Source organism: Cetorhinus maximus, chromosome 3 (assembly GCF_964194155.1).
Source record: "Cetorhinus maximus chromosome 3, sCetMax3.hap1.1, whole genome shotgun sequence".
Lineage (NCBI taxonomy): Eukaryota > Metazoa > Chordata > Chondrichthyes > Lamniformes > Cetorhinidae > Cetorhinus > Cetorhinus maximus.
In genome coordinates, this window is record NC_135881.1 from 156,691,406 (window position 1) to 156,712,679 (window position 21,274).

The 21,274-nt window shown below is 40.8% G+C and overlaps 1 protein-coding gene across 1 annotated transcript in view; it reads right to left on the reverse strand.

The window, feature by feature from the left end:
* Window positions 1–16,099, reverse strand: part of myo10 (myosin X) — a 345,458-nt gene extending 329,359 nt beyond the window's left edge. The window contains exon 1 of the mRNA XM_078539144.1: window positions 15,681–16,099. Within this exon, the coding sequence (XP_078395270.1) occupies window positions 15,681–15,701 (21 nt within the window). The 5' untranslated portion in view covers window positions 15,702–16,099. The remainder of the gene's footprint in view (window positions 1–15,680) is intronic.
* Window positions 16,100–21,274: the final 5,175 nt, after the last annotated feature.

Here is a 21,274-nt window from a genome sequence, read left to right on the forward strand (position 1 = left end):
AAATTAATGGGTCTGAAAGTTGATAAATCTCCTGGACCTGATGATTTACATCCTAAGTATTGAAAGAGGTGGCTGTAAACATAATGGATGCATTGGGTAGTCATCTTCCAAAATTCGATAGATTCTGGAATGGTTCCTGCAGATTGGAAGGTAGCAAATGTAATCCCACTATTTAAGAAAGGAGGGAGAGAGAGAGAAAGTGAGGAGCTACAAGCCTGTCAGCCTGACGTCAATCGTAGGGGAAAATGATAGAATCTAATCTAAAGGAAGTGTGATAACTTGGAAAATAATGGTAGGATTTGGCAGAGTCAATATGGATTTATGAAAGGGAAATCACGTTTTACAAACCTGTTGGGAGTTTTTCTGAGGCAGTTAGTAGCAGAATAGAAAAGGGAGGACCAGTGGCTGTGATGTATTTGGATTTCCAGGAAGCTTTTGATAAGATTCCACACAAGAGGTTAGTAAACAAAATTAGAACACACAAGATTGGGGGTAATGTACTGGCATGAATTGAGGGTTGGTTAATAGGCAAAACACAGTAGGAATAAACAGGTCATTCTCAGATTGACAGGCTGTGACTGGTGGGGTACCAGAAGGATCAGTGCTTGGGTCCCGCTATTCACAATCTTTATCAACAATTTGGATGCAGGGATCAAATGTAATATTTCCAAGTTTGCTGATGACAAAACTTGGTGGGAATGTGAGGAGGATGCAAAGAGGCTTCAAGGGGATTTTGACAGGCTAAGTGAGTGGGCAAGAACATGAAAGATGGAATAAAATGTGAAAAATGTGAAGTTATCCACTTTGGTAGGAAAAGCTAGAATGCAGAATATTTCTGAAATGATGAGAGATTGGGAAGTGTTGATATCCAAAGGGACCTGGGTGACCTTGTTCATAAGTCACTGAAAGCTAACATGCAGGTACAGCAAGCAATTAGGAAGGCAAATGGTATGTTGCCCTTTATTGCAAACTGGAGGAACAGCAGCTCACCAGAAAGTGAGGTCACAGACAACATCTGCTACAGGGACTCAGATGAAGACTTTGATGGAGCTGCATGAAGGAGAATGCTGATGCAGGTGCACACCAAAACACCAAGGTGCATTGGCTGGCCTGACAACCACCTGACACTGTTAAGGAGCAGGGAACAGTCCAGATCCCAAGAGCATTGTGCAAACTTTCCCTCTCAGCAGTCTTTTCTCTGTCACCATGTCATGCTCTTGACCCAGAGGTACTGCCATTATAGCACCCACATACCTGCTGCAGTGAGAGAGAGAACAGGTCACCAAATTCAGTGCCCTCGCCATGAGAGAGCCACAACGCTCTCCCAAATCCAGCAACTCACCACTCCAAAAAAAAACTCAATGGTACTTCTTGAAACTTTGCAATAGCATAAGTTAATCTAAATTATTTTACCTTCAAGTTGGGTGCCTGACCCTTTAAATAAAACTAGGTAGATCCCTCTTCCAGCTGTTTGTTGAGCGATAAGAGGTGTTGAATGGAACCATGTGGTCCACGTCTATAAATTGTGTCAGATCAACCGGGCTAGTTGTTTGATGTCACAATCTGACCAGTTGAGAAGTGGTACATGCATCGAAGGCCCGCACGAGCTCCTTTCCCAACATAGGCCGCACAGAAAGTGTCCAGGGTACTGCGCACCCCCAGAGTGACACTATGGCTCCCAATTTTACACCTGATGGATTTGATCTAATCATCATTATGGAGATGTGGATTCAGGGTGAGCAAGATATGGAACCAAATATTCCAGGATATTTTGACTTTAAGAAGAGGAGATATAAAAGGCAAACTAGAAAAATTGGGTGAAGGTGTCAGAGGGAGCTAGCCCTGGTTAAAGGATGGGATAAAGAGAGTGGAGAGAAAGAATCACACGTTGGAAAATCAGGATTTTATGATCAGTTTGTGTGGACCTAAGAAACAACAAGAGGCAAACAAAGACTGGTGGGAGCAGTTTATAGGCTCTCAAACAATAGTTGTTTTTGCAATTAGTGCCCGAGTCATTTACTCATTGCGAAAGCTTGATGCCAAAATAGGTTGCAAAGCTATCCTGCAGGATAATGACTACCCCGATGACTGTAAATCATGTACACTCACCAATGAGCCAAAAGCCACCACTTTTGGACTTGAATAGTGCACACTTTACCTCAAATTACCCTGGAAGGGTAAGGTTTCTCAAAAACTTGAGCGACAAATGAAGCTAATCATTTTGTGTTACTACTATGCAGTAGCAACATAAGTGGTATCTTCCACTAATAGGGTGCTGCTGTCAAGCCAAAAAGGAGTTCTGCCTACAATACAAATGAGTAATATGGTATATGAATTTCAGTGCCGGTGTGATGTCAGGTACGTAGGCCATAAGTCTCAATGTCTGGCGGATCATATCAAACAGCACATGGTTGTTCAAAATAGGTAGAGTACTGATCGTACTTAACTAACTCACGCTTGCAAAACTCAGAACCTTTTGTCTAACATTAGACACGGTTCCGTGATTGGACAGCACTTGCTGAGCAATCTCAAGCATGTTAAGAATCTTAACTTGGTTCTTAGTGTAATTTTCAGTCGAGTTCACAATTTGGTTCATTTATGCTTGCTAAATACTATATATATATTCATGGTCAGGGGCCTGTCCTCTGCAGGCAAAAGGAACAATCCAAGCATTGCACCTTTTTTGAATTTTAAATTAAACAAAAGCACGGGGGACAAGAGACGATATCCTGTTTTAATGTCTCTCCTGTTAGTTGGCCCTCCAGTACTCCCCTCAGCACTGCAGTGGAGCATCAGCTTGATTTTTATGCTCAAGTCCTTGATTGAGACTTGAACCCACAACCTTCGGACTCAGAGGTGAGCGAGTGCTACCAACTGACACTTAAACACCTGATGGCAACGGGATAGATTATAAAAGCTTTGCTTCATAGAATAAAAGAGTTCAGTTCAGACTCTCCATTTAATACGTTTACATTCTGCATTGAAACGCAATGTACTGAAATTGAAAACGAATTAAACATAAATGTCTATCAATAAATTGCCAAGTCACATCAATAAATAAATTCTCGTCTTCAGAAGAAAGTGAAGAACAAAAAAGACAGTTTAATATGAAATAGCACCCTATTATAATTATTGTTTTAAATAGGGACAACTGCCGCAGACAGTTTCACTCAAAGATTTTTCGCCAAGTCAGTGCAATTGTGTACGCCCATGTCATAATGGATTACTGAGAACACTACCATTCACATAACATGAAAGAACACGTAGGGATTGTAAGGACACATACTGTTGTGACAAAAATTATGACTAAATCTCACCAAACACCTCAGCTTTACATTCAGTCAGCGCAATTCCCAATTGGGAGTATTTGTTTTTCATAAAATTAACTCTGCCTTAGACTATATAATAAAACTTAAAGCTTGTTAGGAGATTTAGTACTTAAGGCTACCAAGCAAGGCAAGGCTTTCGTAATCACAGCCAGTCTATGATTCCACATTGCAAAGGCCATCAAAATGGGAAAATGAATATTTACATGTGGAATAATAGCCCTCATTATAATGACACCCAATAAGGTACTAAATACAGATCCTTGTCCAAAATTGCTGATTTCTATGTAAATTAAACCATAGGCCTTAGTGAAATCATACAAGTGGAATAGAATAGTCCAAATGATGGGGGAAATTACAAAATATTATTTCAATTCCATGTATAGACCAAAATGCTATTAGTATACTGGAATTATAATTTATCATTCGATGCTATATATGCATAGCTGCATTGTTTAAAAAAACATTAAAATACAATAATGAAACTTATCTGCTATCAAGTTTAGGACAATAATCTGAGCTGTAGGTTTTACTGTTATTTATATACTGCTTGAGATTCTGTTAGTCTCATGGACATCATCAGAGTCACTTAATCAAACTATTTGGTGAATGTCTACATATTTGCATGGGGCACTTTAACACAGTGGTTAAGATAGTATACTAAATGATCCAAAGAAATGAGTTCCACCATGGCAACTGGGACTTTAAATTTAGTCATCAGTCATGACTCAGTTAATAGTACTCTTGTATGAGTCAGAAGTTCCTGGGTTCAAGCCCCAATCAAGGACTTGAGCACAAAATCGAAGCTGACACTCCAGTGGACTACTGAGGAAGTGCTGCATTATCAGAGCTTTGCTTTTGGATAAGATGTCAAACCAAGGCCCTCTCAGATGGACACAAAAGATCCCATGGCACTATTTGAAAGAGCTGAGGAGCTATCCCCAGTGCCCTGGCCAAGAATTATCCTTCAATCAACACAGGGCTGTTTGGGAGTTTGCTGTGTGCAAATTAGCTGCTGCATTTCAACAGCAACTACACTTCAAATATACTTCACTGGTTGTAAAGCACTTGGAGACATTTGGTGATTATGAAAAGCAATATATAAATGCAAGTTTAAATCTATCTACCAAATAGCCATTAAAAACCCACTTGGTTCAGTAATGTTCTTTAGGGACAGAAATCTGCCTTCCTTCCCAGTCTGGCCTATACTTGACTCCAGACCCACAGCAATGTGGTTGACTTTTAACTGCTTTCTGAAATGGCTTAGCAAGCCACGCAGTTGTATTCAAGACGATGGTTCACCACCATCTTCTCAAGAGCAATTAGGACAGGCCATACCAGCCATTCCCACATCCCATGACCGAATGAAAAACAATAAATACCAGGCAAAGAATCTCCTTTGTTGGAGATGGTCAAACTCCTCCCTTGACATTCAACTATTCATAACTCATTGTCAGAGCTCTCACTGTCAACATCCTGGGCCAACACTGACCAGAAACCGAATTGTTCTAGCCACATAAATACTCTAGTTACAAGAGCAGAAGGCAGTCTGTGTTTTCTGTGGACAGTGAGTTACCTCCTAGCTTCCCAAAGTCTTTATATCACCTACAAAAGACAAGGCAGGGTGCAATGAAATACTATCCACTTTCTTGGATGAGTGCAGCTCTAACAACACTCAAGAAACTCAATGCTTTCCAGGACTAAGCAACGTGTGCGTCTGGCACTCCATCCACCACTTAAAAGTTCACCTCCACACAGCAGGGTGGCAGCAGTGTGTACCATCAGCAAGATGCACTGCAGCAACTCCCCATGGCTGCTTTGACAGCAACTTCCAAACCCATGACCTCTATCACGCTAAACATCAATGACAGCAAGCACTTGGGTGCACCACCATCTCCAAGTCAGAAGTATAGCACCATTCCTTCATTATTGCAGGATCAAAATCCTGCAACTCCCTATCGCTGTTGATGTATCTTCACTGCATGGTTGCTGATTGCAGCAGATGAAGAAACCAGCTCAAGGGCCATAAGGAATGAATAATAAATGTTGGCCATGCCAGTGATGCCCACTTCCATGAATGAATAAAATTACTTATTCACAACTCATTTTTAAAACTGTTTATTAAGCCAAAGGGAAAGGCTTGGGAAGAGAGAAGAACCACCAGCATACGACTTGATAACTAGCTGTCATCCAAAGTAAATCTCTGTTAAATGGGATATGAAACCTTAAATTTAAGCGAGCACAAAGTTGGAATAGTGGTTTTCAGTTCAACATATTGTGCTGGCTTTTGCAATTCCCAGAGCTGTACATTATCCTTTACATACTCTAAATACCATTCCCTCCATGGATAAACTGCTTGCAATTCCTGCTTTTCCAAATCAAAATGCTGCCTGCCCCCCAGCACAGAAAAGGGAGGGTGTCCTATACATTTGTATGTTCCAATGTAGATACGGGTACAACTCACCAGACCAAGCCCAGGAAGCAATTTTTAAAGAGAAGTTCTAAGCTCATATTACAGTGACACCACCTTGACCATAATTTTAAAGGGAAGTTGACTGTATTTGTAATACAAAGTTAATAACATTGCTATGTTTTGGGACTGTTTTTAATTTCGGGTAAAAATGGAGGAATGAAGGGGTCATGTGACCTGCTCCAAATTCTGCAGATAACAAGCAGTTATCAAGGGTGGTTTGGTTGTTAATGGTTATAGAGGCCCAAAATTGTTTTACTGCAAAGAAGCTGCAAGATATTTACATCTGTAAACAATGACCTGAGCAACTATGCTGTGTTATCCACCTGATAACAGTCTAACAGGTAGGCAGACTGTTAGTCTCCAAGTCACAGGGAGGTATTAGGAATGTCAGATTTTATAAATGGTTATAGTATAAACTGTCAATTTAATTCCAAGGTAGAACAGAGTTGGGGGTCTAGAGGATAGCTATATATTTATATCTAGAGGCAAAAAAGTCTGGAATTAAAAGTCTAATGATGACCGTGAAAGCGTTGTCAATTACCGTAAAAACCCATCTGGTTCACTAACGCCCTTACCTTTCTGCTCTATATGTGACTCCAGACCTACAGCATTGGGTTGACTCTTCAATGCCCTTTGAAATGGCCTATCAAGCCACTCAGTTCTCAAGGGCAATAAGGGATGTGCAATAAATGCTGGGCCAGCCAGCAATGCCCACGCCCCATGAACGAATAAAAATAAATGAGGCTGAATACAGGCTAGTCACGGCTTGCCAACACAAAAGTGACCCATTTATCCCTACCTTGTTTCCTCTTAGCTAACCAATCCTCTATCCATGCTAATATGTTAGCCCCTACATCATGAGCTCTTATTTCGCGTGGTAACCTTTAATGCAGCACCTTATCAAATGCCTTCTGGAATTCCAAGTACACCACACCCACAAGGTTCCTTTCATCCATGTTCTTGTTAATTCCTCAAAGAACTCTAATAAATTAGTCAAACCCTATTTCCCTTTCACAAAATAATGTTGACTCTGCCTGACGGCATTAAGATTTTCAAGGTGCCCTGCTATAACCACCTCAATAATAGATGCAAGCGTTTTCTCTTTGACAGATAGGCTAACTGGCCTGTAGTTTCCTGCTTTGTTTCCCCCCTTTCTTGACTAGAGGAGTTACATTCGCTATTGTCCAATCTAATGGGACCTTTCCAGAACCTAGGGAGTTTTTGAAAATTAAAGCCATCTCAGCAGCCACTTCTTCTAAGACCCGAGGATGCGGCCATCAGGTCCTAGCAATTTGTCAGCTTTCACTTCTAATAGTTTTCACAGTATCCTTTCCCTGCTGATTGGAAATGTGTTAAGATCCTCTCTCCCTTTCACCTCTTGATTTACAAATGTTTCTGGGATGTTATATGTGTCTTCTACGGTGAAGACAGACACACGATATCTGTTCAACGCTTCTGCTACTTCCTTATTTCCCATTATTAATTCTGCTACCTCACTTTCTAAGGGACCAACGCTCACTTTAGTTACTCTTTTCCTTTTTAAATACTTGTAGAAACTCTTACTATCTGTTTTTATATTTCTAGCTAGCTCTCATACTCTAATTTTTCCCTCATTCTTTTTTTTAGATATTATTTGCTGGTTTTTAAATTCTAACTTCTGACATACCACAGTTGGTGCATCCTTCTTTTATAGGCTTTCTTTCTCACTAGAATACATCTTTGTTGAGTGTTTTGAAATATATCCTTAAATATCTGCAACTGCATCTCGACTAACCTACCCTTTAACCTAATTTCCCAGTTCACTTTGGTCAGCTCTGTCTTCATACTCTTCTAATTGCCTTTATTTAAGCTTAAAACACTAGCCTTAGACCCACTCTTCTCACTCTCAAACAGAATGCAAAATTCAATCAGGTTATGATCACTGCTTCATAGAAGCTCTTTCACTATGAGATCATGAATTAATCCTGTCTCATTACACATTACCAGTTCTAGGATAGCCTGCTCTCTGGTTGGCTCCAGAACCTGCTGCTCTAAGGAACTGTCCCAAAAACACTTTATGAATTCATCTTCCAGGCTACCTTTGCCAATCTGATTTGTCCAATCTATATATATTGCTGTACCTTTCTTACATGCCCCCATTATTTCTTGTATATTCTGTGCTATAGTGTAGTTACTGTTAGAGAGCTTATAAAGTACCCCTACAAGGGACTTCTTACCTTTGTTACTTATCTCCAACTAAACTGATTCTACATCTTGATCCTTAGAACTAACGTCATTTCTCACTATTAAATTAATGTCATCCTTAATTAACAGATCTAGCCCACTGCCTTTTCCTAGCTTCTTGTCCTTCCAAAATGTCAAGTATCCTTGAATATTCAGGTCCCAGCCTTGGTCACCTTGCTGCTATCTCTCTGTAATGGCTATCAGGTCATACATATTTATTTCTAGTTGAGCTGACAATTCGTCTTTAAAAATGCTATGCACATTCAGATACAGAGCCTTTAGTTCTGCCTTTTTGCTACTTTTGCAAACTCTGGCCTTGTCTGTTGGTGCACTGTTAAATTTGTATGCTCGGTCCCTTCCTGCCACTCTCTGGTTATCGTTACCCATGACGCTACCCTGTGCTATTGTCTTGTTCTTTTATTTACCACATCTCCCCTCACTTGATCACTCTCCCCACCACCCCCCACTATTTATTTTGTTACAGTAAAAGTCTTAAACTTGAAATCTTATTGTTTGGTCCTTTTAGTCAATCACTGGAGATTCAAATTACTTTTTAAAAAGTTATCAGTCTACGTGGATCGTAACAATTACAATGGAGAGTAAACCTGCTCTCACCCGACCATCACACATGCAAGTTTTCCAGTAACCGGATAGTAATCAGGAGCAGGATCCCTGGCCAAGTCTTCAGGGTAGTAAAACTAAATTATAGCAGCAAAATAGTGCATGTCTGGGGTCAGCAAACTCACAGAATAGAAATTAAACCTAGAACTTTCTGTTGTTTACCACTGCATCTGGGTTGTCTTCATCTAATAAGTCATTGTGATATGTAACTACCATTTTTAAACCACCTTTCAGATATCATATCCTGTCTTTCCCTCTACTATTAACTGATTTAGTTATAAATGTGCAATAAATATTTATATTTATAATATATATATATATTTATATTGTGCCTTTAGTGTAATAAAATGTCTCAAGGTGCTTCACAGGAGCATTATAAAACTAAATGCCAATGAGGCAAATAAGGAGATATGGTCAGATGACCAAAAGTATAGTCAAAAAAGTAGGTTTTAAGAGTGTCTTAAAAGTAAGAAAGAGGTAGAGAGGCAGAGAGGCGTAGGGACGGTCCATAGCTTAGGGCATAGGCAACTGAAAGTACAGCAATTAAAATCAGGGATGCACAAGAAACGAGAATTAGAGGAGTGCAGTTATCCCGGAAGTTTGTGGGGCTGAAGGTGATTAGAGATAGGGAGAGGCAAGACCACGGTTTTATGTTTTGCGTCTGAAAACAAAGGTTGAGAATTTTAAAATCAAATGTTGCTTGACTGGGAGCTTGATAGGTCAGCAAGCACAGAGGTGATAGATGAATGGGACTTTATCAAGTTAAGACACGAACAGCAGAGTATTGGACAACCTCAAGTTTACAGATGGTAGAGTGTCAGAGACCAGCCAGGAGTGTGTTTGAATCATCAAATCTGGAGGTAAAGAAGGCACGTGTGGTGTCTTCAGCGGCAGACGAACTCAGAAAGGAGCAAAGTCGGCTGATGTTGTGGAGGTGGAAATAGCCGGCCTTAGTGATGGCACCAAACGTGTAGTTGGAAGCTCATCTTGGGGTCAAATGAGGCAGCAAGATTGCAAACACACTAGTTTAATCTCAGGCCATTGCCAGGTAGAGGGATGGAGTCAGTAGCTAGTGAATGAAGTAAAAATAGAAAATGCAAGAAAAAACTCAGCAGGTCTGGCAGCATCTGTGGAGAGAGAAACACAGTTAACCTTTCCAGTCCAAGTAACTCTTCTTCAGAACTAAACAGAGGCAGAAATGTGATGGATTTTATACTGTTTAAGAGGGGATGGAGCAAAATAGGTCAGGGTAGAAGGGAAGAGCTCAGGAGCAATTTGACAAAGATGTCGTGTACACAAGACAAAAGTAAATGGTAGTGTCAAAGACTAAAGAAGGTGCTGATAGTGGCATAAAGGTAAGATAGCAGAATGTATTAATAGCAGAACAAAGGTCCACGCTCTGTGAAAGCAAAACATAAGAACAAGTGACAGATGGCCCTGTGGGAGGAGGAGGAGGGGTTGGGGAATAAAAGAAAAAAAATAATTGGATTAAAAAAGGGTCAAAATGGAGAAGAAAGTTCATGGTCTGAAGTTGTTGAACTTAATGTTAAGTCAGGGAGGCTGTAAAGTGCCTAGTCGGAAGATGAGGTGCTGTTTCTCCAGTTTACATTGGGCTTCACTGGAACAATGCAGCAGGCTAAGGACGGACATGTGGGCATGAGAGCAGGGTGGTGTGTTGAAATGGCAAGCGACAGGAAGGTCTGGGTCATGCTCGCGTATTGACCGAAGGTGTTCCGCAAAGCGATCACCCAGTCTGCGTTTAGTCTCCCCAAAGTAGAGGAGACCACTTTGGGAGCAGTGAATACAGTAGACTGGGTGACCGTGGCCTGCTGCATTGTTCCAGTGAAAGCCAATGCAAACTGGAGGAACAGCACCTCATCTTCCGATTAGGCACTTTGATGCTTTCCGGACTTAAAGCGGAGTTCAACGACATCAGCCATGAGCTCACTCCTCCATCTTGACCCCTTTTTTAATCCAATTTATTTTTTCCCCTCCAACCCCAGCCCCCCCTCCCCCTCACCTCTCTTTAGCTCTGAGGAAGAGTCATGCAGACTCAAAATGTTAACTCTGCTTCTCGCTCCACAGATGCTGCCAGTCCTCCTGAGTTTTTCCAGCATTTTCTGTTTTTATTTCAGATTTCCAGCATCCACAGGATTTTGCTTATTATAGTTAGGGAATGGAGTTTGGACCAAAAGCAATGGTTTCAGTCTTCCCAATATTTGATATAAAGTGCACAACTGGCAAATTATCATGAATGCAGAAAGAAACTAGAGCCAGAGTTCAGATACTGTCATTTCCTGGAAAAGATTAAGATACAAAAGAGCACAGTGGTGCTTCCTCAGAGTCTGACTTGATATTGGACTTGGGACACTTTCTGTTGCTGCTGGTGATTGGGAATGGGGAAGAATTAAATCAGGCCATCAATCCCAACCTAGGGTCAATCATGAGAAAGCATGTTAGGCATAATAAGTACTGCAGGAGGTGGTAACTGTGGAGGATGAATACACTTAATGCTGAAAGAAAATGATAGCAGCATTGATCAGAGAGCCAGTATAATATGATCAAATGTAAATTGCATAAACTCAACAGCATTCAAGACTTGGATATGACAATCTTATTTCAAGTCATTAATTTCTTTATGACAGTTGAATTAAATTTTGCTTAAAACTGATCTCAAATAGTTTGCAACTTACTAATTTCATAATCATTGGGTAACATTCCCTGCAGTCTTGCCAAAGCAGGCAATAATTTTGGGGGGAAAATTGCATAGACACTGATACTTATTCTCAGGATGCGACTGCAGAACATCATTCAACAGTCATTAACTTGAGACATAATTCTTATAATTACATATGATGGGGAAAACCAGAGGATGATAAATCACTTAGTTTAATTCAGAATTGTTTAGCCAATCCTTGTTTTGGGATTTTGTTTCAGTTCTCACAGTGTAACAATGCAAAGACCTACTTCTCTCAAATAACAGCAGGCTCACTCACTATTGGAAAAAGCTTGGATTTTGGTCATCTGAAGAATGTCATGTGCCAAGCTATTGTAACTGGTTCTTCTGACCTTATCATCTTGTCTTACCTGCAGCTTTGTATCTACCTTCTTTTATGGGATTTGGTGCTGAATTGATTTGGAGCAGTTTAATTCCAGTTTCCTTCCATTTGCTGCTTTATTTTAATTTCATTGTATTATAAATCCATAGATACAATTAAAATAGAAAATGCTGGAAACAGTCAGCAGATCTGGTAGCATTTGTGGAGCGAGAAACAGTGTTAACGTTTCAGATCCGTGACCTTCCCATAGATACAAAATTCTGTTACAATTGCCTGAAAGATAAATATTTCCTTTTGATAACCAATTGCTTTTCAGCTTGTAAAATAAATCACTGACTGAGTGTTTGGAAATTTATTTTTTATTTACCCCACTTCCAAAAAAGGGAACGGAGTAAATCAGCAGTAGTTAGAGAGACAAAGCAAAACTTGAGAAACAAAAATATACATGAAAGCAAAATGAGAGAAAACAGAATTCCACAATTTACAAAAAGGAAATTATCTTTCCATGTTACAACTTCTACAATTTCTGTACTTCCAAGAGATACAAGTAAGACTGCCAATCCTAAAATTAATGATTAGCTACTTGGGAATGGAGAGCAAATTACAGAAATTCTAACAAAACTTATCCAAGAAATCCTTTGGTACAATTCTTGAGCCAAGAATATTCGTAACTAAATGTCCAAAATGATAGATGAAACCAAACTACACCACTTCCATTGAAATTAGAGCCATAATTTTCATGCTTTTCGAAGGTGCCTTAATTTACAGATCTACTAATATGAAGTTTTCTGGAATTTGGCAAGAAATAAATATTTGGAGAAATAAAACTCCAGCTTAGGGCCAAGTTTATTATTAATCAAACATAATAGGCCAAAGCAAAAAACAATAGTTTATATTAGTAATAAATTTAGCATGTTTCTGTAATCATGCCAAATTTGAAGTTCCATCTAAAAAGACAATATCTGCTGATATAAAAAGTTGCAAATTAGGTTTACAAGTAATCAAACACAAGATAAGCAGTAGCCCCTAATGACCATATGATTATTAAAAGGATTACAATTAGAGCACAAAGTGAAAAATACACAATGGGAATGAAATCCTATAAACCTGTTACAGCATGACATATTGACCTCAAATTCTTGTACAATATTACCTCACAGTTTAAACTTACAATTTGGAGCAGAATGAAATGCAACAAAAGATCTCATCCTGCTTTATCCCGTCACTAATGCGCTCTCAAGCTGCATGGGCAGCTGCACAACAATTGTGAAGATAACGCATGGGCTATTCAAAAGCTGTCACCTTGAAAGTACCATGTGTATGGGCCACTATAAACAAATTTAGAGATGCCACATATTGAAATAAACAAGCCGCACATGAAGAAAATTGAGGAATTATTGCTCATGACTGAAAATCTTCTTGGTTTGACAATATGCACGTGTCACCATTCCATTAATGGCCTTTTTCAAATTTGAATGATTTGGTTTGATTCTACATTTTTAATATATACTTTGCAAAGTCAGTTTTCTGATATCAAGCATTGATTTTGCACTGGATACATATAAGGATACAAATGTATGTAAAATCCATTTACTTAATTACATGGGATTTACAAGTAACAAACAGCAGATGGCTGGCTGACAAGTATACAGGTCATCAACAGAAGTGGGCTGTGAGAATTTTACTGTTGTTAGCCATTGACTAACGCCACAGCAACCCACTAATAAATACAAGTTTGCCCAATTGTACAGGTTTCACTTAGTAAATAAAGACGTAAAGTTTGAATCTATTATCAAAGAGAAAAATGCAAACTTGAGGTCAATGTTTATTTTCTCTTAAATATGTTCTCCAAAATGTTTCTGAACATAGGACTTTCTATTCCAATATTGATAAAAGTAGTGATTACAACATATTCCAAAAGGATAGCTTGCTGGTTGAACAGGGGAGATATTGTTTTAAAAATAATTACACGAACGCCACAACATCATTTCATTTTTGCCTGCAGTTTACTGCACCAGCTGTCAGAGTCTGTAAAGTGCATTCACCATATGTGCAGAGCCACTCCCCTGTCTGGTAATTTTTTAATGTTTCAAGAACATGGGTAGAATTGCCAACTTCCTCAAAGCATTCAAATATATTAAATATATAAATTTCTCAGCAGTTCCAACAAATTGTTTCAAGTTTTTTTTTAAAAATTGGTACTGCATTGGAGTTATACAAGTCTAGTGGTATGAGGTGGCATTCTCAAGGGGTCTTATCACTTGGGTATTCGTCAGGGTCTGACTCCAGGATTATGCTGTCTCTTGGTGATTAAAACCACCCAACAGTGGACATGAAAGTGGTAGTAACTTTGAAGCAGAACTTGATCAACTTTCAATGCAATAAATTAGCAAAGGCAATGTGACTTTTATCATACACTATGTGACTCACATCGTCAGCATAATTACCTTTTTACATTGAAACTGCATGTGAAGTCTTACAAACAGTGAGTAATTGCAATGTCTGAACTTGTTATATTTCTGAAGACCAAAGCCCACAGTAAAAGTTAAACCCTCTCTTATGTTTAACTAGGAACAGAAAGATCAGGACAAATGTAAACACTAATGAGATTTTAAATGACATCGCACATTTCAATTATAGAGATGAATTCTGTTCAGAGAATCATGACTGCTTCTACTTCTCCCTAATCTTACAGTGTCCATGAAATCTGGACATTTTTTTTATGAACAAATTGAATATAACTAGCACAGGAAAAACACTTAATAAAGGGATAGATCGGAAAGAGATTACGTATTTCAAAACAATTGATCAAACAAGTGTCTTAGTGAATCGCCGTCAATGATCTTATTAACACACAGGAGAGAGAGACTGATTAATGTGTTCAGGAGCAGGAAATACAGCCTTGCCAGTTCTGGTACAACAAGTTTCAGTCTGTCTCCAGCCAACACCATTCTACTGTCTTGTTTGCTGTGCTGTCAAATGATTAGCATAAATTTTCCTGATCAACACAAAGTGCTTATTAAGGGGTACTAAGAGCTACTAAAAGATCAATACACGTTCTGAGGACAGTGGGGCTAAAACTCACGTTATACTTCGGCACGCACTTTAAATGCATCAATCCCTCCTTTTGACTATCAGCATTAAAACTGTTTCCAATATCAGTCCTTCGTTTTAGCCAGTTAAAAAAACAATTAATCAATGGGGGTAACAAAATAATTCGATATAGTCACACAAGAGTTTTACTTTGGACAGAGTTTTACTTTGGACAGATATATCGGAATAAATATTATCTAGCAATACTTTCCTAGACATTTTCACACAACATCCGAGATTTCTGCACACTACTACAGCATTCAAACCATATTATTCCTGCAAAGAGCGAAAAACTACTCTTAAAAGATCACATCTTTGTTTTACATCTACAACTGTAGAACAGCAGAGAGTTTTCTGGAAATTAGATTGCAAGCAGCTGTGATAAATAAAACTGCGACTATTTAACTTTGTAAATACAGGAACACCACTGCACAAAAGCACATGGTTACCTGGAATCAGCCATGCAGTCTGTCTGTGCACTTAGCAAAGGTACAACCTATACTTGTGATATAGATTTAAGATTGTCCAGAATCCTAAGCTAAATTATGCAAGCAAAGGTGGATGCAAGTTTTCAACTAGATTTGTGAAGGCTTATCTAATCATCTCCGTGTAACAGCTCTGTCCAGTTCACTATTATATCCCTGCAAAAAGTGCCGTGTCTCTTGCAGGAAGCCTGTAGCTTTTGAAAGGAAATACCAGACCTCTCAGTGAGAAACCAGGCATCTAGCCATATCCTGGTTAACATTAAAGACACGCATTCTTCGGTATTACAGGAGTCTTGATCAGTTGCTACTCACCATTCCCTTCATATCACAGAAACACAGAGCTAAAGATAATCTTTAAAGTATTCAAACAGATAAACATAAAAAAATAAAGTGTACTTACCTCAATAAAGTAGCTGTCCATTGTTTAATTGTAATCCAGCCTGTAAAAGTTTACTGCCTACAAAAAACACATGCTAACCATGGGTTAATAATGTGTGCAACAAATAAAGGAGGTATTCCACTTCTCAGGTTTCAGAGTTACTCCACGTTACCACCAGTCTTTAGGTCAACATACATTCACACTGAATCCTTTGTTTTAGTGTTTCCTTAAATCGTGGAGATTGTGAAACAGGCACTCGTTCATGGCTGTTTACTTAATGTACAGTGCTCTTAAAATTAAGAAGGTGGCAGAAAAACTTAAACTTCTTCAGAATTAAAGTTTAACTTATATTAAAACTCATCTACTTTGTCCTACACGCGCACATTTTTCAGTTCAGTATTGCTTCTCTGACCTGACCCAGTAGACTTACACTCCCTAGTGACTAATAAAGCTCCACCCTGTTCCTTCAGCCCAGCCCCCCGCCAGTGAACCATATAAGGAAGTTGATTCCTCATCGCTTGAGATTTAAATGTGAACCACATTAGTGCCTCCAAAGGACCATTTTTAAACTTCAGGATTTTACCAGCTCATGAAAATTCTGCTGTATAGTCTAACAGCCTTTGTAAAGCAAGCAGTATATTTGTAAGTGGAGGCACTGCAGTTGTGTTCAGCTTAAAATATGGAACTCCTTAAAACACAACACATTAATTTAATATATAGCCAATCATTGCAAGAGCAAATCCATTCCGGATTTGATTTAAAGAGAAATGAGAAGGAAAATCCTGATTTTTTTTGCATATTTAGACATAGGGTATTATGGAATTCCAAGGTCCTCTACAATCACCTTACACAGCACAACACCCCCCCCACCCCCCAATCAATTAAGAACAACAGGGGGATCCTGAAAATGTGAACCATTTTCCAAATTATGATGGAAACAGGCATGGACAACAAAATTCATCATCGCCTCCAACATGCTAGCTCAGGAAATTTGGCAACCATGGGGATCTCAAACCCATGTTGTTTACTGGGCAGCTGTGATACATATGCTTCAGGGACTTGGACAATCTTCAAGTAGGCACCTCAAAGCACTGGAGAAGTATCACCAGTGGCGCCTTTGCAAGATCTTCCAAATCCAAGGGTATAGAAGGCAGTCCAACAGCACCATCTTCTCTGAAGTCAATATGCCCAGCGTCAAGGTGCTAATCACTCAAAACCAGCTCCGCTGAGCAGGACATGTTGTTTGTGTGCCTGACACCAGATTCCTGAAGCATCTGCTTTATTCAAAACTTGGTCACGGCAACAGGCTCAGCAGAAACACTTCAGAGACGTCCTCAACGAATTCCCTGAAGAGGTCAAACATCCATACTGACTCATGGGAGTCTCTGGCTTGTGACGGACCAAATTGGAGAAGGTTCATTCAGGAAGGCACCGGACGCATTGAGAGACTTTGTCAGGAACACGCAGAGACGGAGTCGATGCGTCAGAGTATGCAAACCACCAAACACTGCATCTGCCCAACCCTTCAAGCATCACCTTCCCTGCATGTGGCAGGGTCTGCAGATCACACATTGAACTTATCAGCCAACTCAGAACTCATCAGACCTGAGTGGAAGCAAGTCATCCTCAATCTCAAGGAACTTCAAACATGCATACAAACATATGAACTAGGAGCAGGAGTAGGCCATTTGCCCCCTCAAGCCTGCTCTGTCATTCAATAAAATCATGGCTGATCTGATTGTGCTCCTCAACTCCACATTCTGCCTACCCCTGATAACCTCTGTTGCCTTTGTTTGTCCAGAATCTATCTGCCTCTACCTTAAAAATATTCATTGACCCTGCTCTCCAGGGAAGAGAGTTCCAAAGACCCTCCGAGAGAAAGAAATTCTTCTCATCTCCATCTTAAATCGGATACCCCTTATTTTTAAATGAGTTTAAACTGTCCCTTAGTTCTAGTCTCTCCCACAAGGGGATACATCCTTTTAGGATCGACCGTGTCAAGTCCCCTCAGGATCTTAAGATAAAAGCAAAATGCTGGAAATCTGAAACAAAAACAGAAAATGCTGGAAAAACTCTGCAGGTCTAGTAGCAGAGCTCTGAAGAAGAGTTATACGGACTCGAAACGTTAACTCTGTTTTTTTCTTTCCATGGATGCTGTTAGACCTGCTGAGTTTTTCCAGCATTTCCCCTCAGGATCTTATATGTTTCAATAAGTTCACTTCTCATTCTTTTAAACTCCAATGGATATAGGCCCAACCTGTCCAACCTTTCCTCATAAGATAACCCCTCCATTTCAGGTATCAATTGAGTGGACCTTCTCTGAACTGCTTCTAATGCATTTATATCCTTTCTTAAAGAAGGAGACCAAAACTGCACACAGTACTCCAGATGTAGTCACACCAACACCCAATACAACTGCAGTAAAACATCCCTACTTTTATACTCCATTCCTCTCGCAATAAAAACCAACATTCCATTTGCCTTCCTAATCACTTGCCGTAACTGCATACTAACTTTTTGCGATTGATGTACCAGGACACCCAGATCCCTCGGTACCATTGAGTTCTGCAATCTCTCTCCATTTAAATAGTATACTGCTTTTCTATTCTTCCTGCCAAAGTGGACAAGTTCACACTTTTCCACATTATTCTCCATCTGCCAAATTTTTGCCCACTCACTTAACCCACCTATGTCCCTTTACAGACTCCTGATGTCCTTGTCACAACTTTCCTACCTATCTTGTTGTTTTCAGCAAATTTAGCAACCATACTTTTGGTCCCTTCATCCAAGCCATCGAAATAAATTGTAAATAATTGAGGCCCCAGCACTGATACCTGTGATGCACCACTCGTCACATCTTGCCAATCTGAAAATGACCCATTTATGCCCATTTTCTGTTTCCTGTTATCTAACCAATCCTCTTTCCATGGTAACCTTTGATGTGGCACCTTGTCAAATGCCTTCTGCAATCTAAGTACAGCACATCCACTGGTCTCACTTTATCCATGCTGCTTGTTACTTTCTCAAAGAACTCCAATGAATTAGCCAAACATGATTTCCCTTTCACGTTGATCCTGGAAATGGAAGGGAGGGAGGAACTCGGGAAAATTACAATCACCAGGGAAGTGGTACTTAGCATGACAAAGAGTAAGTAAAGCATTGGTCCTATAGAGACTGAGAATGGGGAATTAATAAGGAAATGGGAGATGAATTAAACAGATATTTTGTGTGTCTTCACTGCAGAGGATACAAATAACATCCCAGAAATAATTGTGAATCAGGAGGTGAAAGGGAGGGAGGAACTTAAAACAATTACAATCACCAAGGAAAGGGTGCTGAGAAAATTATTAGAACTAAAAGCTGACAAATCCCCAGCTCCTGATGGACTTCATCCTGGAGCCTTAAAAGAAGTGGCTACTGAGATAGTTGGTGCATTGGTTTTAATTTTCCAAAATTCCCTGGATTCTGGAAATGTCCCATCAGATTGGAAAATAGCGAATCTAACTCTTCTATTCAAGAAAGGACGGAGACAGAAAGCAGGAAACTACAGGCCAGTTAATTTAACATCAGTCATTGGGAAGCTGTTGGAATCTATTATTAAGGAGGTTACAGCGGGATATTTCGAGAATCTCAGCGCAATCAGGCAGGGTCAACATGGGCTGGCGCTATGAGTTCTGAGGCACGCCCGCCATTAATTAATGGGCCAGTTAAGGCCCTTGAGGCAGTAATACACAACGATTTCTCACAGCCCGTGCGATTTTCAGTGTCACATGGGCACAACGGGCAGGCGGGTAGGCCACATTTTTAGAAACCTCATCCACGGGCGGGATATGAGGGGTGAGTGGGCTCCCTGATGTGAGTTGTCGGTACTTTAGTTTTTAAACTTACTGCTACTTGCTTGTGTGTACAGGACAACTTCAATTCTCTTCAGAGCTGCTTTGACAGAAAAAACAGGTTTCAGTTCAGGACTCTGGAGGAATCATAACGCTTGGGGCCTTGCAGGTATCAGACAGCCTTCCCTTACCCTGGGAATGGGGATTGTGCTCTCTGCTGGAGGCACCTCCTCAGAGGAGGAAGAGAGGGCCAGAAGGGGGAGGAGGCGAGGAGATCAGGAGTCCATATTCAGCGTCCAGAGGAACCACCTATGGGAGGAGAGGCACAGGCATAAGGGGCACAGGGCCAGCAGGAAGGCCAAGGCGTAATGGGCTGCAGAAGATGCCACTATCCTGCTGCCAGGGTTTACAGGCAGCGATGCAGCTACCTCAATATGTCTGAGGTGCAATGCCAAAGGAGGCTTCGACTGTCAAGGGAGACAGTAATCTCCATCTGTCAGATCATTGGCCCTGAGATCAGCTCCAGCTGTGTGGGTGGACACCCCATGCCAGTGGTGCTGAAGGTCACAGCTGCCCTCAACTTCTATGCCTCCAGCTTTTTCCAGGGGTCGGTGGGTGATCTTTGTGGACTATCCCAGTCAGCTGTCCACAGTTGTGTCAAGCTGGTGACAGACGCTCTGTTCAGGTGTGCGTTGACTTTCATCCACTACTGCTGGGACGAGGCCAGTCAGACACAGCGAGCCAGAGGCTTCGCAGCGATTGCTGGGTTCCCCCCGTGTCTAGGGTGCAATCGACTGCACACATGTGATCATCAAGGCACCAGCAGGTGAACAGGAAGGGATTCCACTCCATGGACTTGCAGATAGTGTGTGACCATAGGATGCAGATTCTGCAAGTCTGTGCAAGGTACCCAGGCAGCTCCCATGACACTTACATCCAGGTGCCGGGGCTCTTCAGTGCTCCAGCCCGGCTGGATGGATGGCTGCTGGGTGACAAGGGCTATCCCCTCAGAAGGTGGCTCATGACGCCTCTCTGCCATCCAAGAATAGAGGCCGGGCAGCGGTACAATGGGAGCCACGCCTCCACAAGGGCTATGGTAGAGAGAAGTGTAGAAGATGCGCTTCCAATGCCTGGACCGTTCAGGGGGTGCACTCCAATACCCCCCAGATCGTGTCTCGGTGATAGTTGTTGCATGTTGCACTCTCCACAATCTGGCGCTGGAAACGGGAGACGCAATGGAAGAAGAAGATGTAGATGCCAATGCTCCAGCTGCACACGATGCATCCAGCAGTGAGTCCGAGGATGAGCACGCTCAGGAGAACACTGAGGACATAGACGCTGTCCTGGGCAACCTCCAGAGAGGCAGGGACACCTGGGAGGCTTTGATCCAATGATCCTTCAGCTAGCCCACCGCAGATGGAGCTCCAACACATGCCAGGGCTGCAGGTTCCATACTCGATATCAGAGAGCAACATTTACCTGGTCAGCAACAGTAACTACGTGCCTTGTCAATAAAGCTCAATGACAAACAATTCACTCATAACATCATGGGTTCCCCTTCACCTGCAGAACTAATGAAGTACTCAGAGGCTTGCTGTGAACTAAAATATTTAATGATTGCCAACTTGCATACAGAAATGAAAGTCAATTAAAAGGTGTCGAGCAGCATATCTACTTAAAAGCAACTCAATCGGGGGGGCAAAAGCAAACCACCTGTGATAAGCCTGTGGTATGCCTAAGGTGATTTACGTTTACGTTAGTAGGTGCTATGTCTAGGTGCTC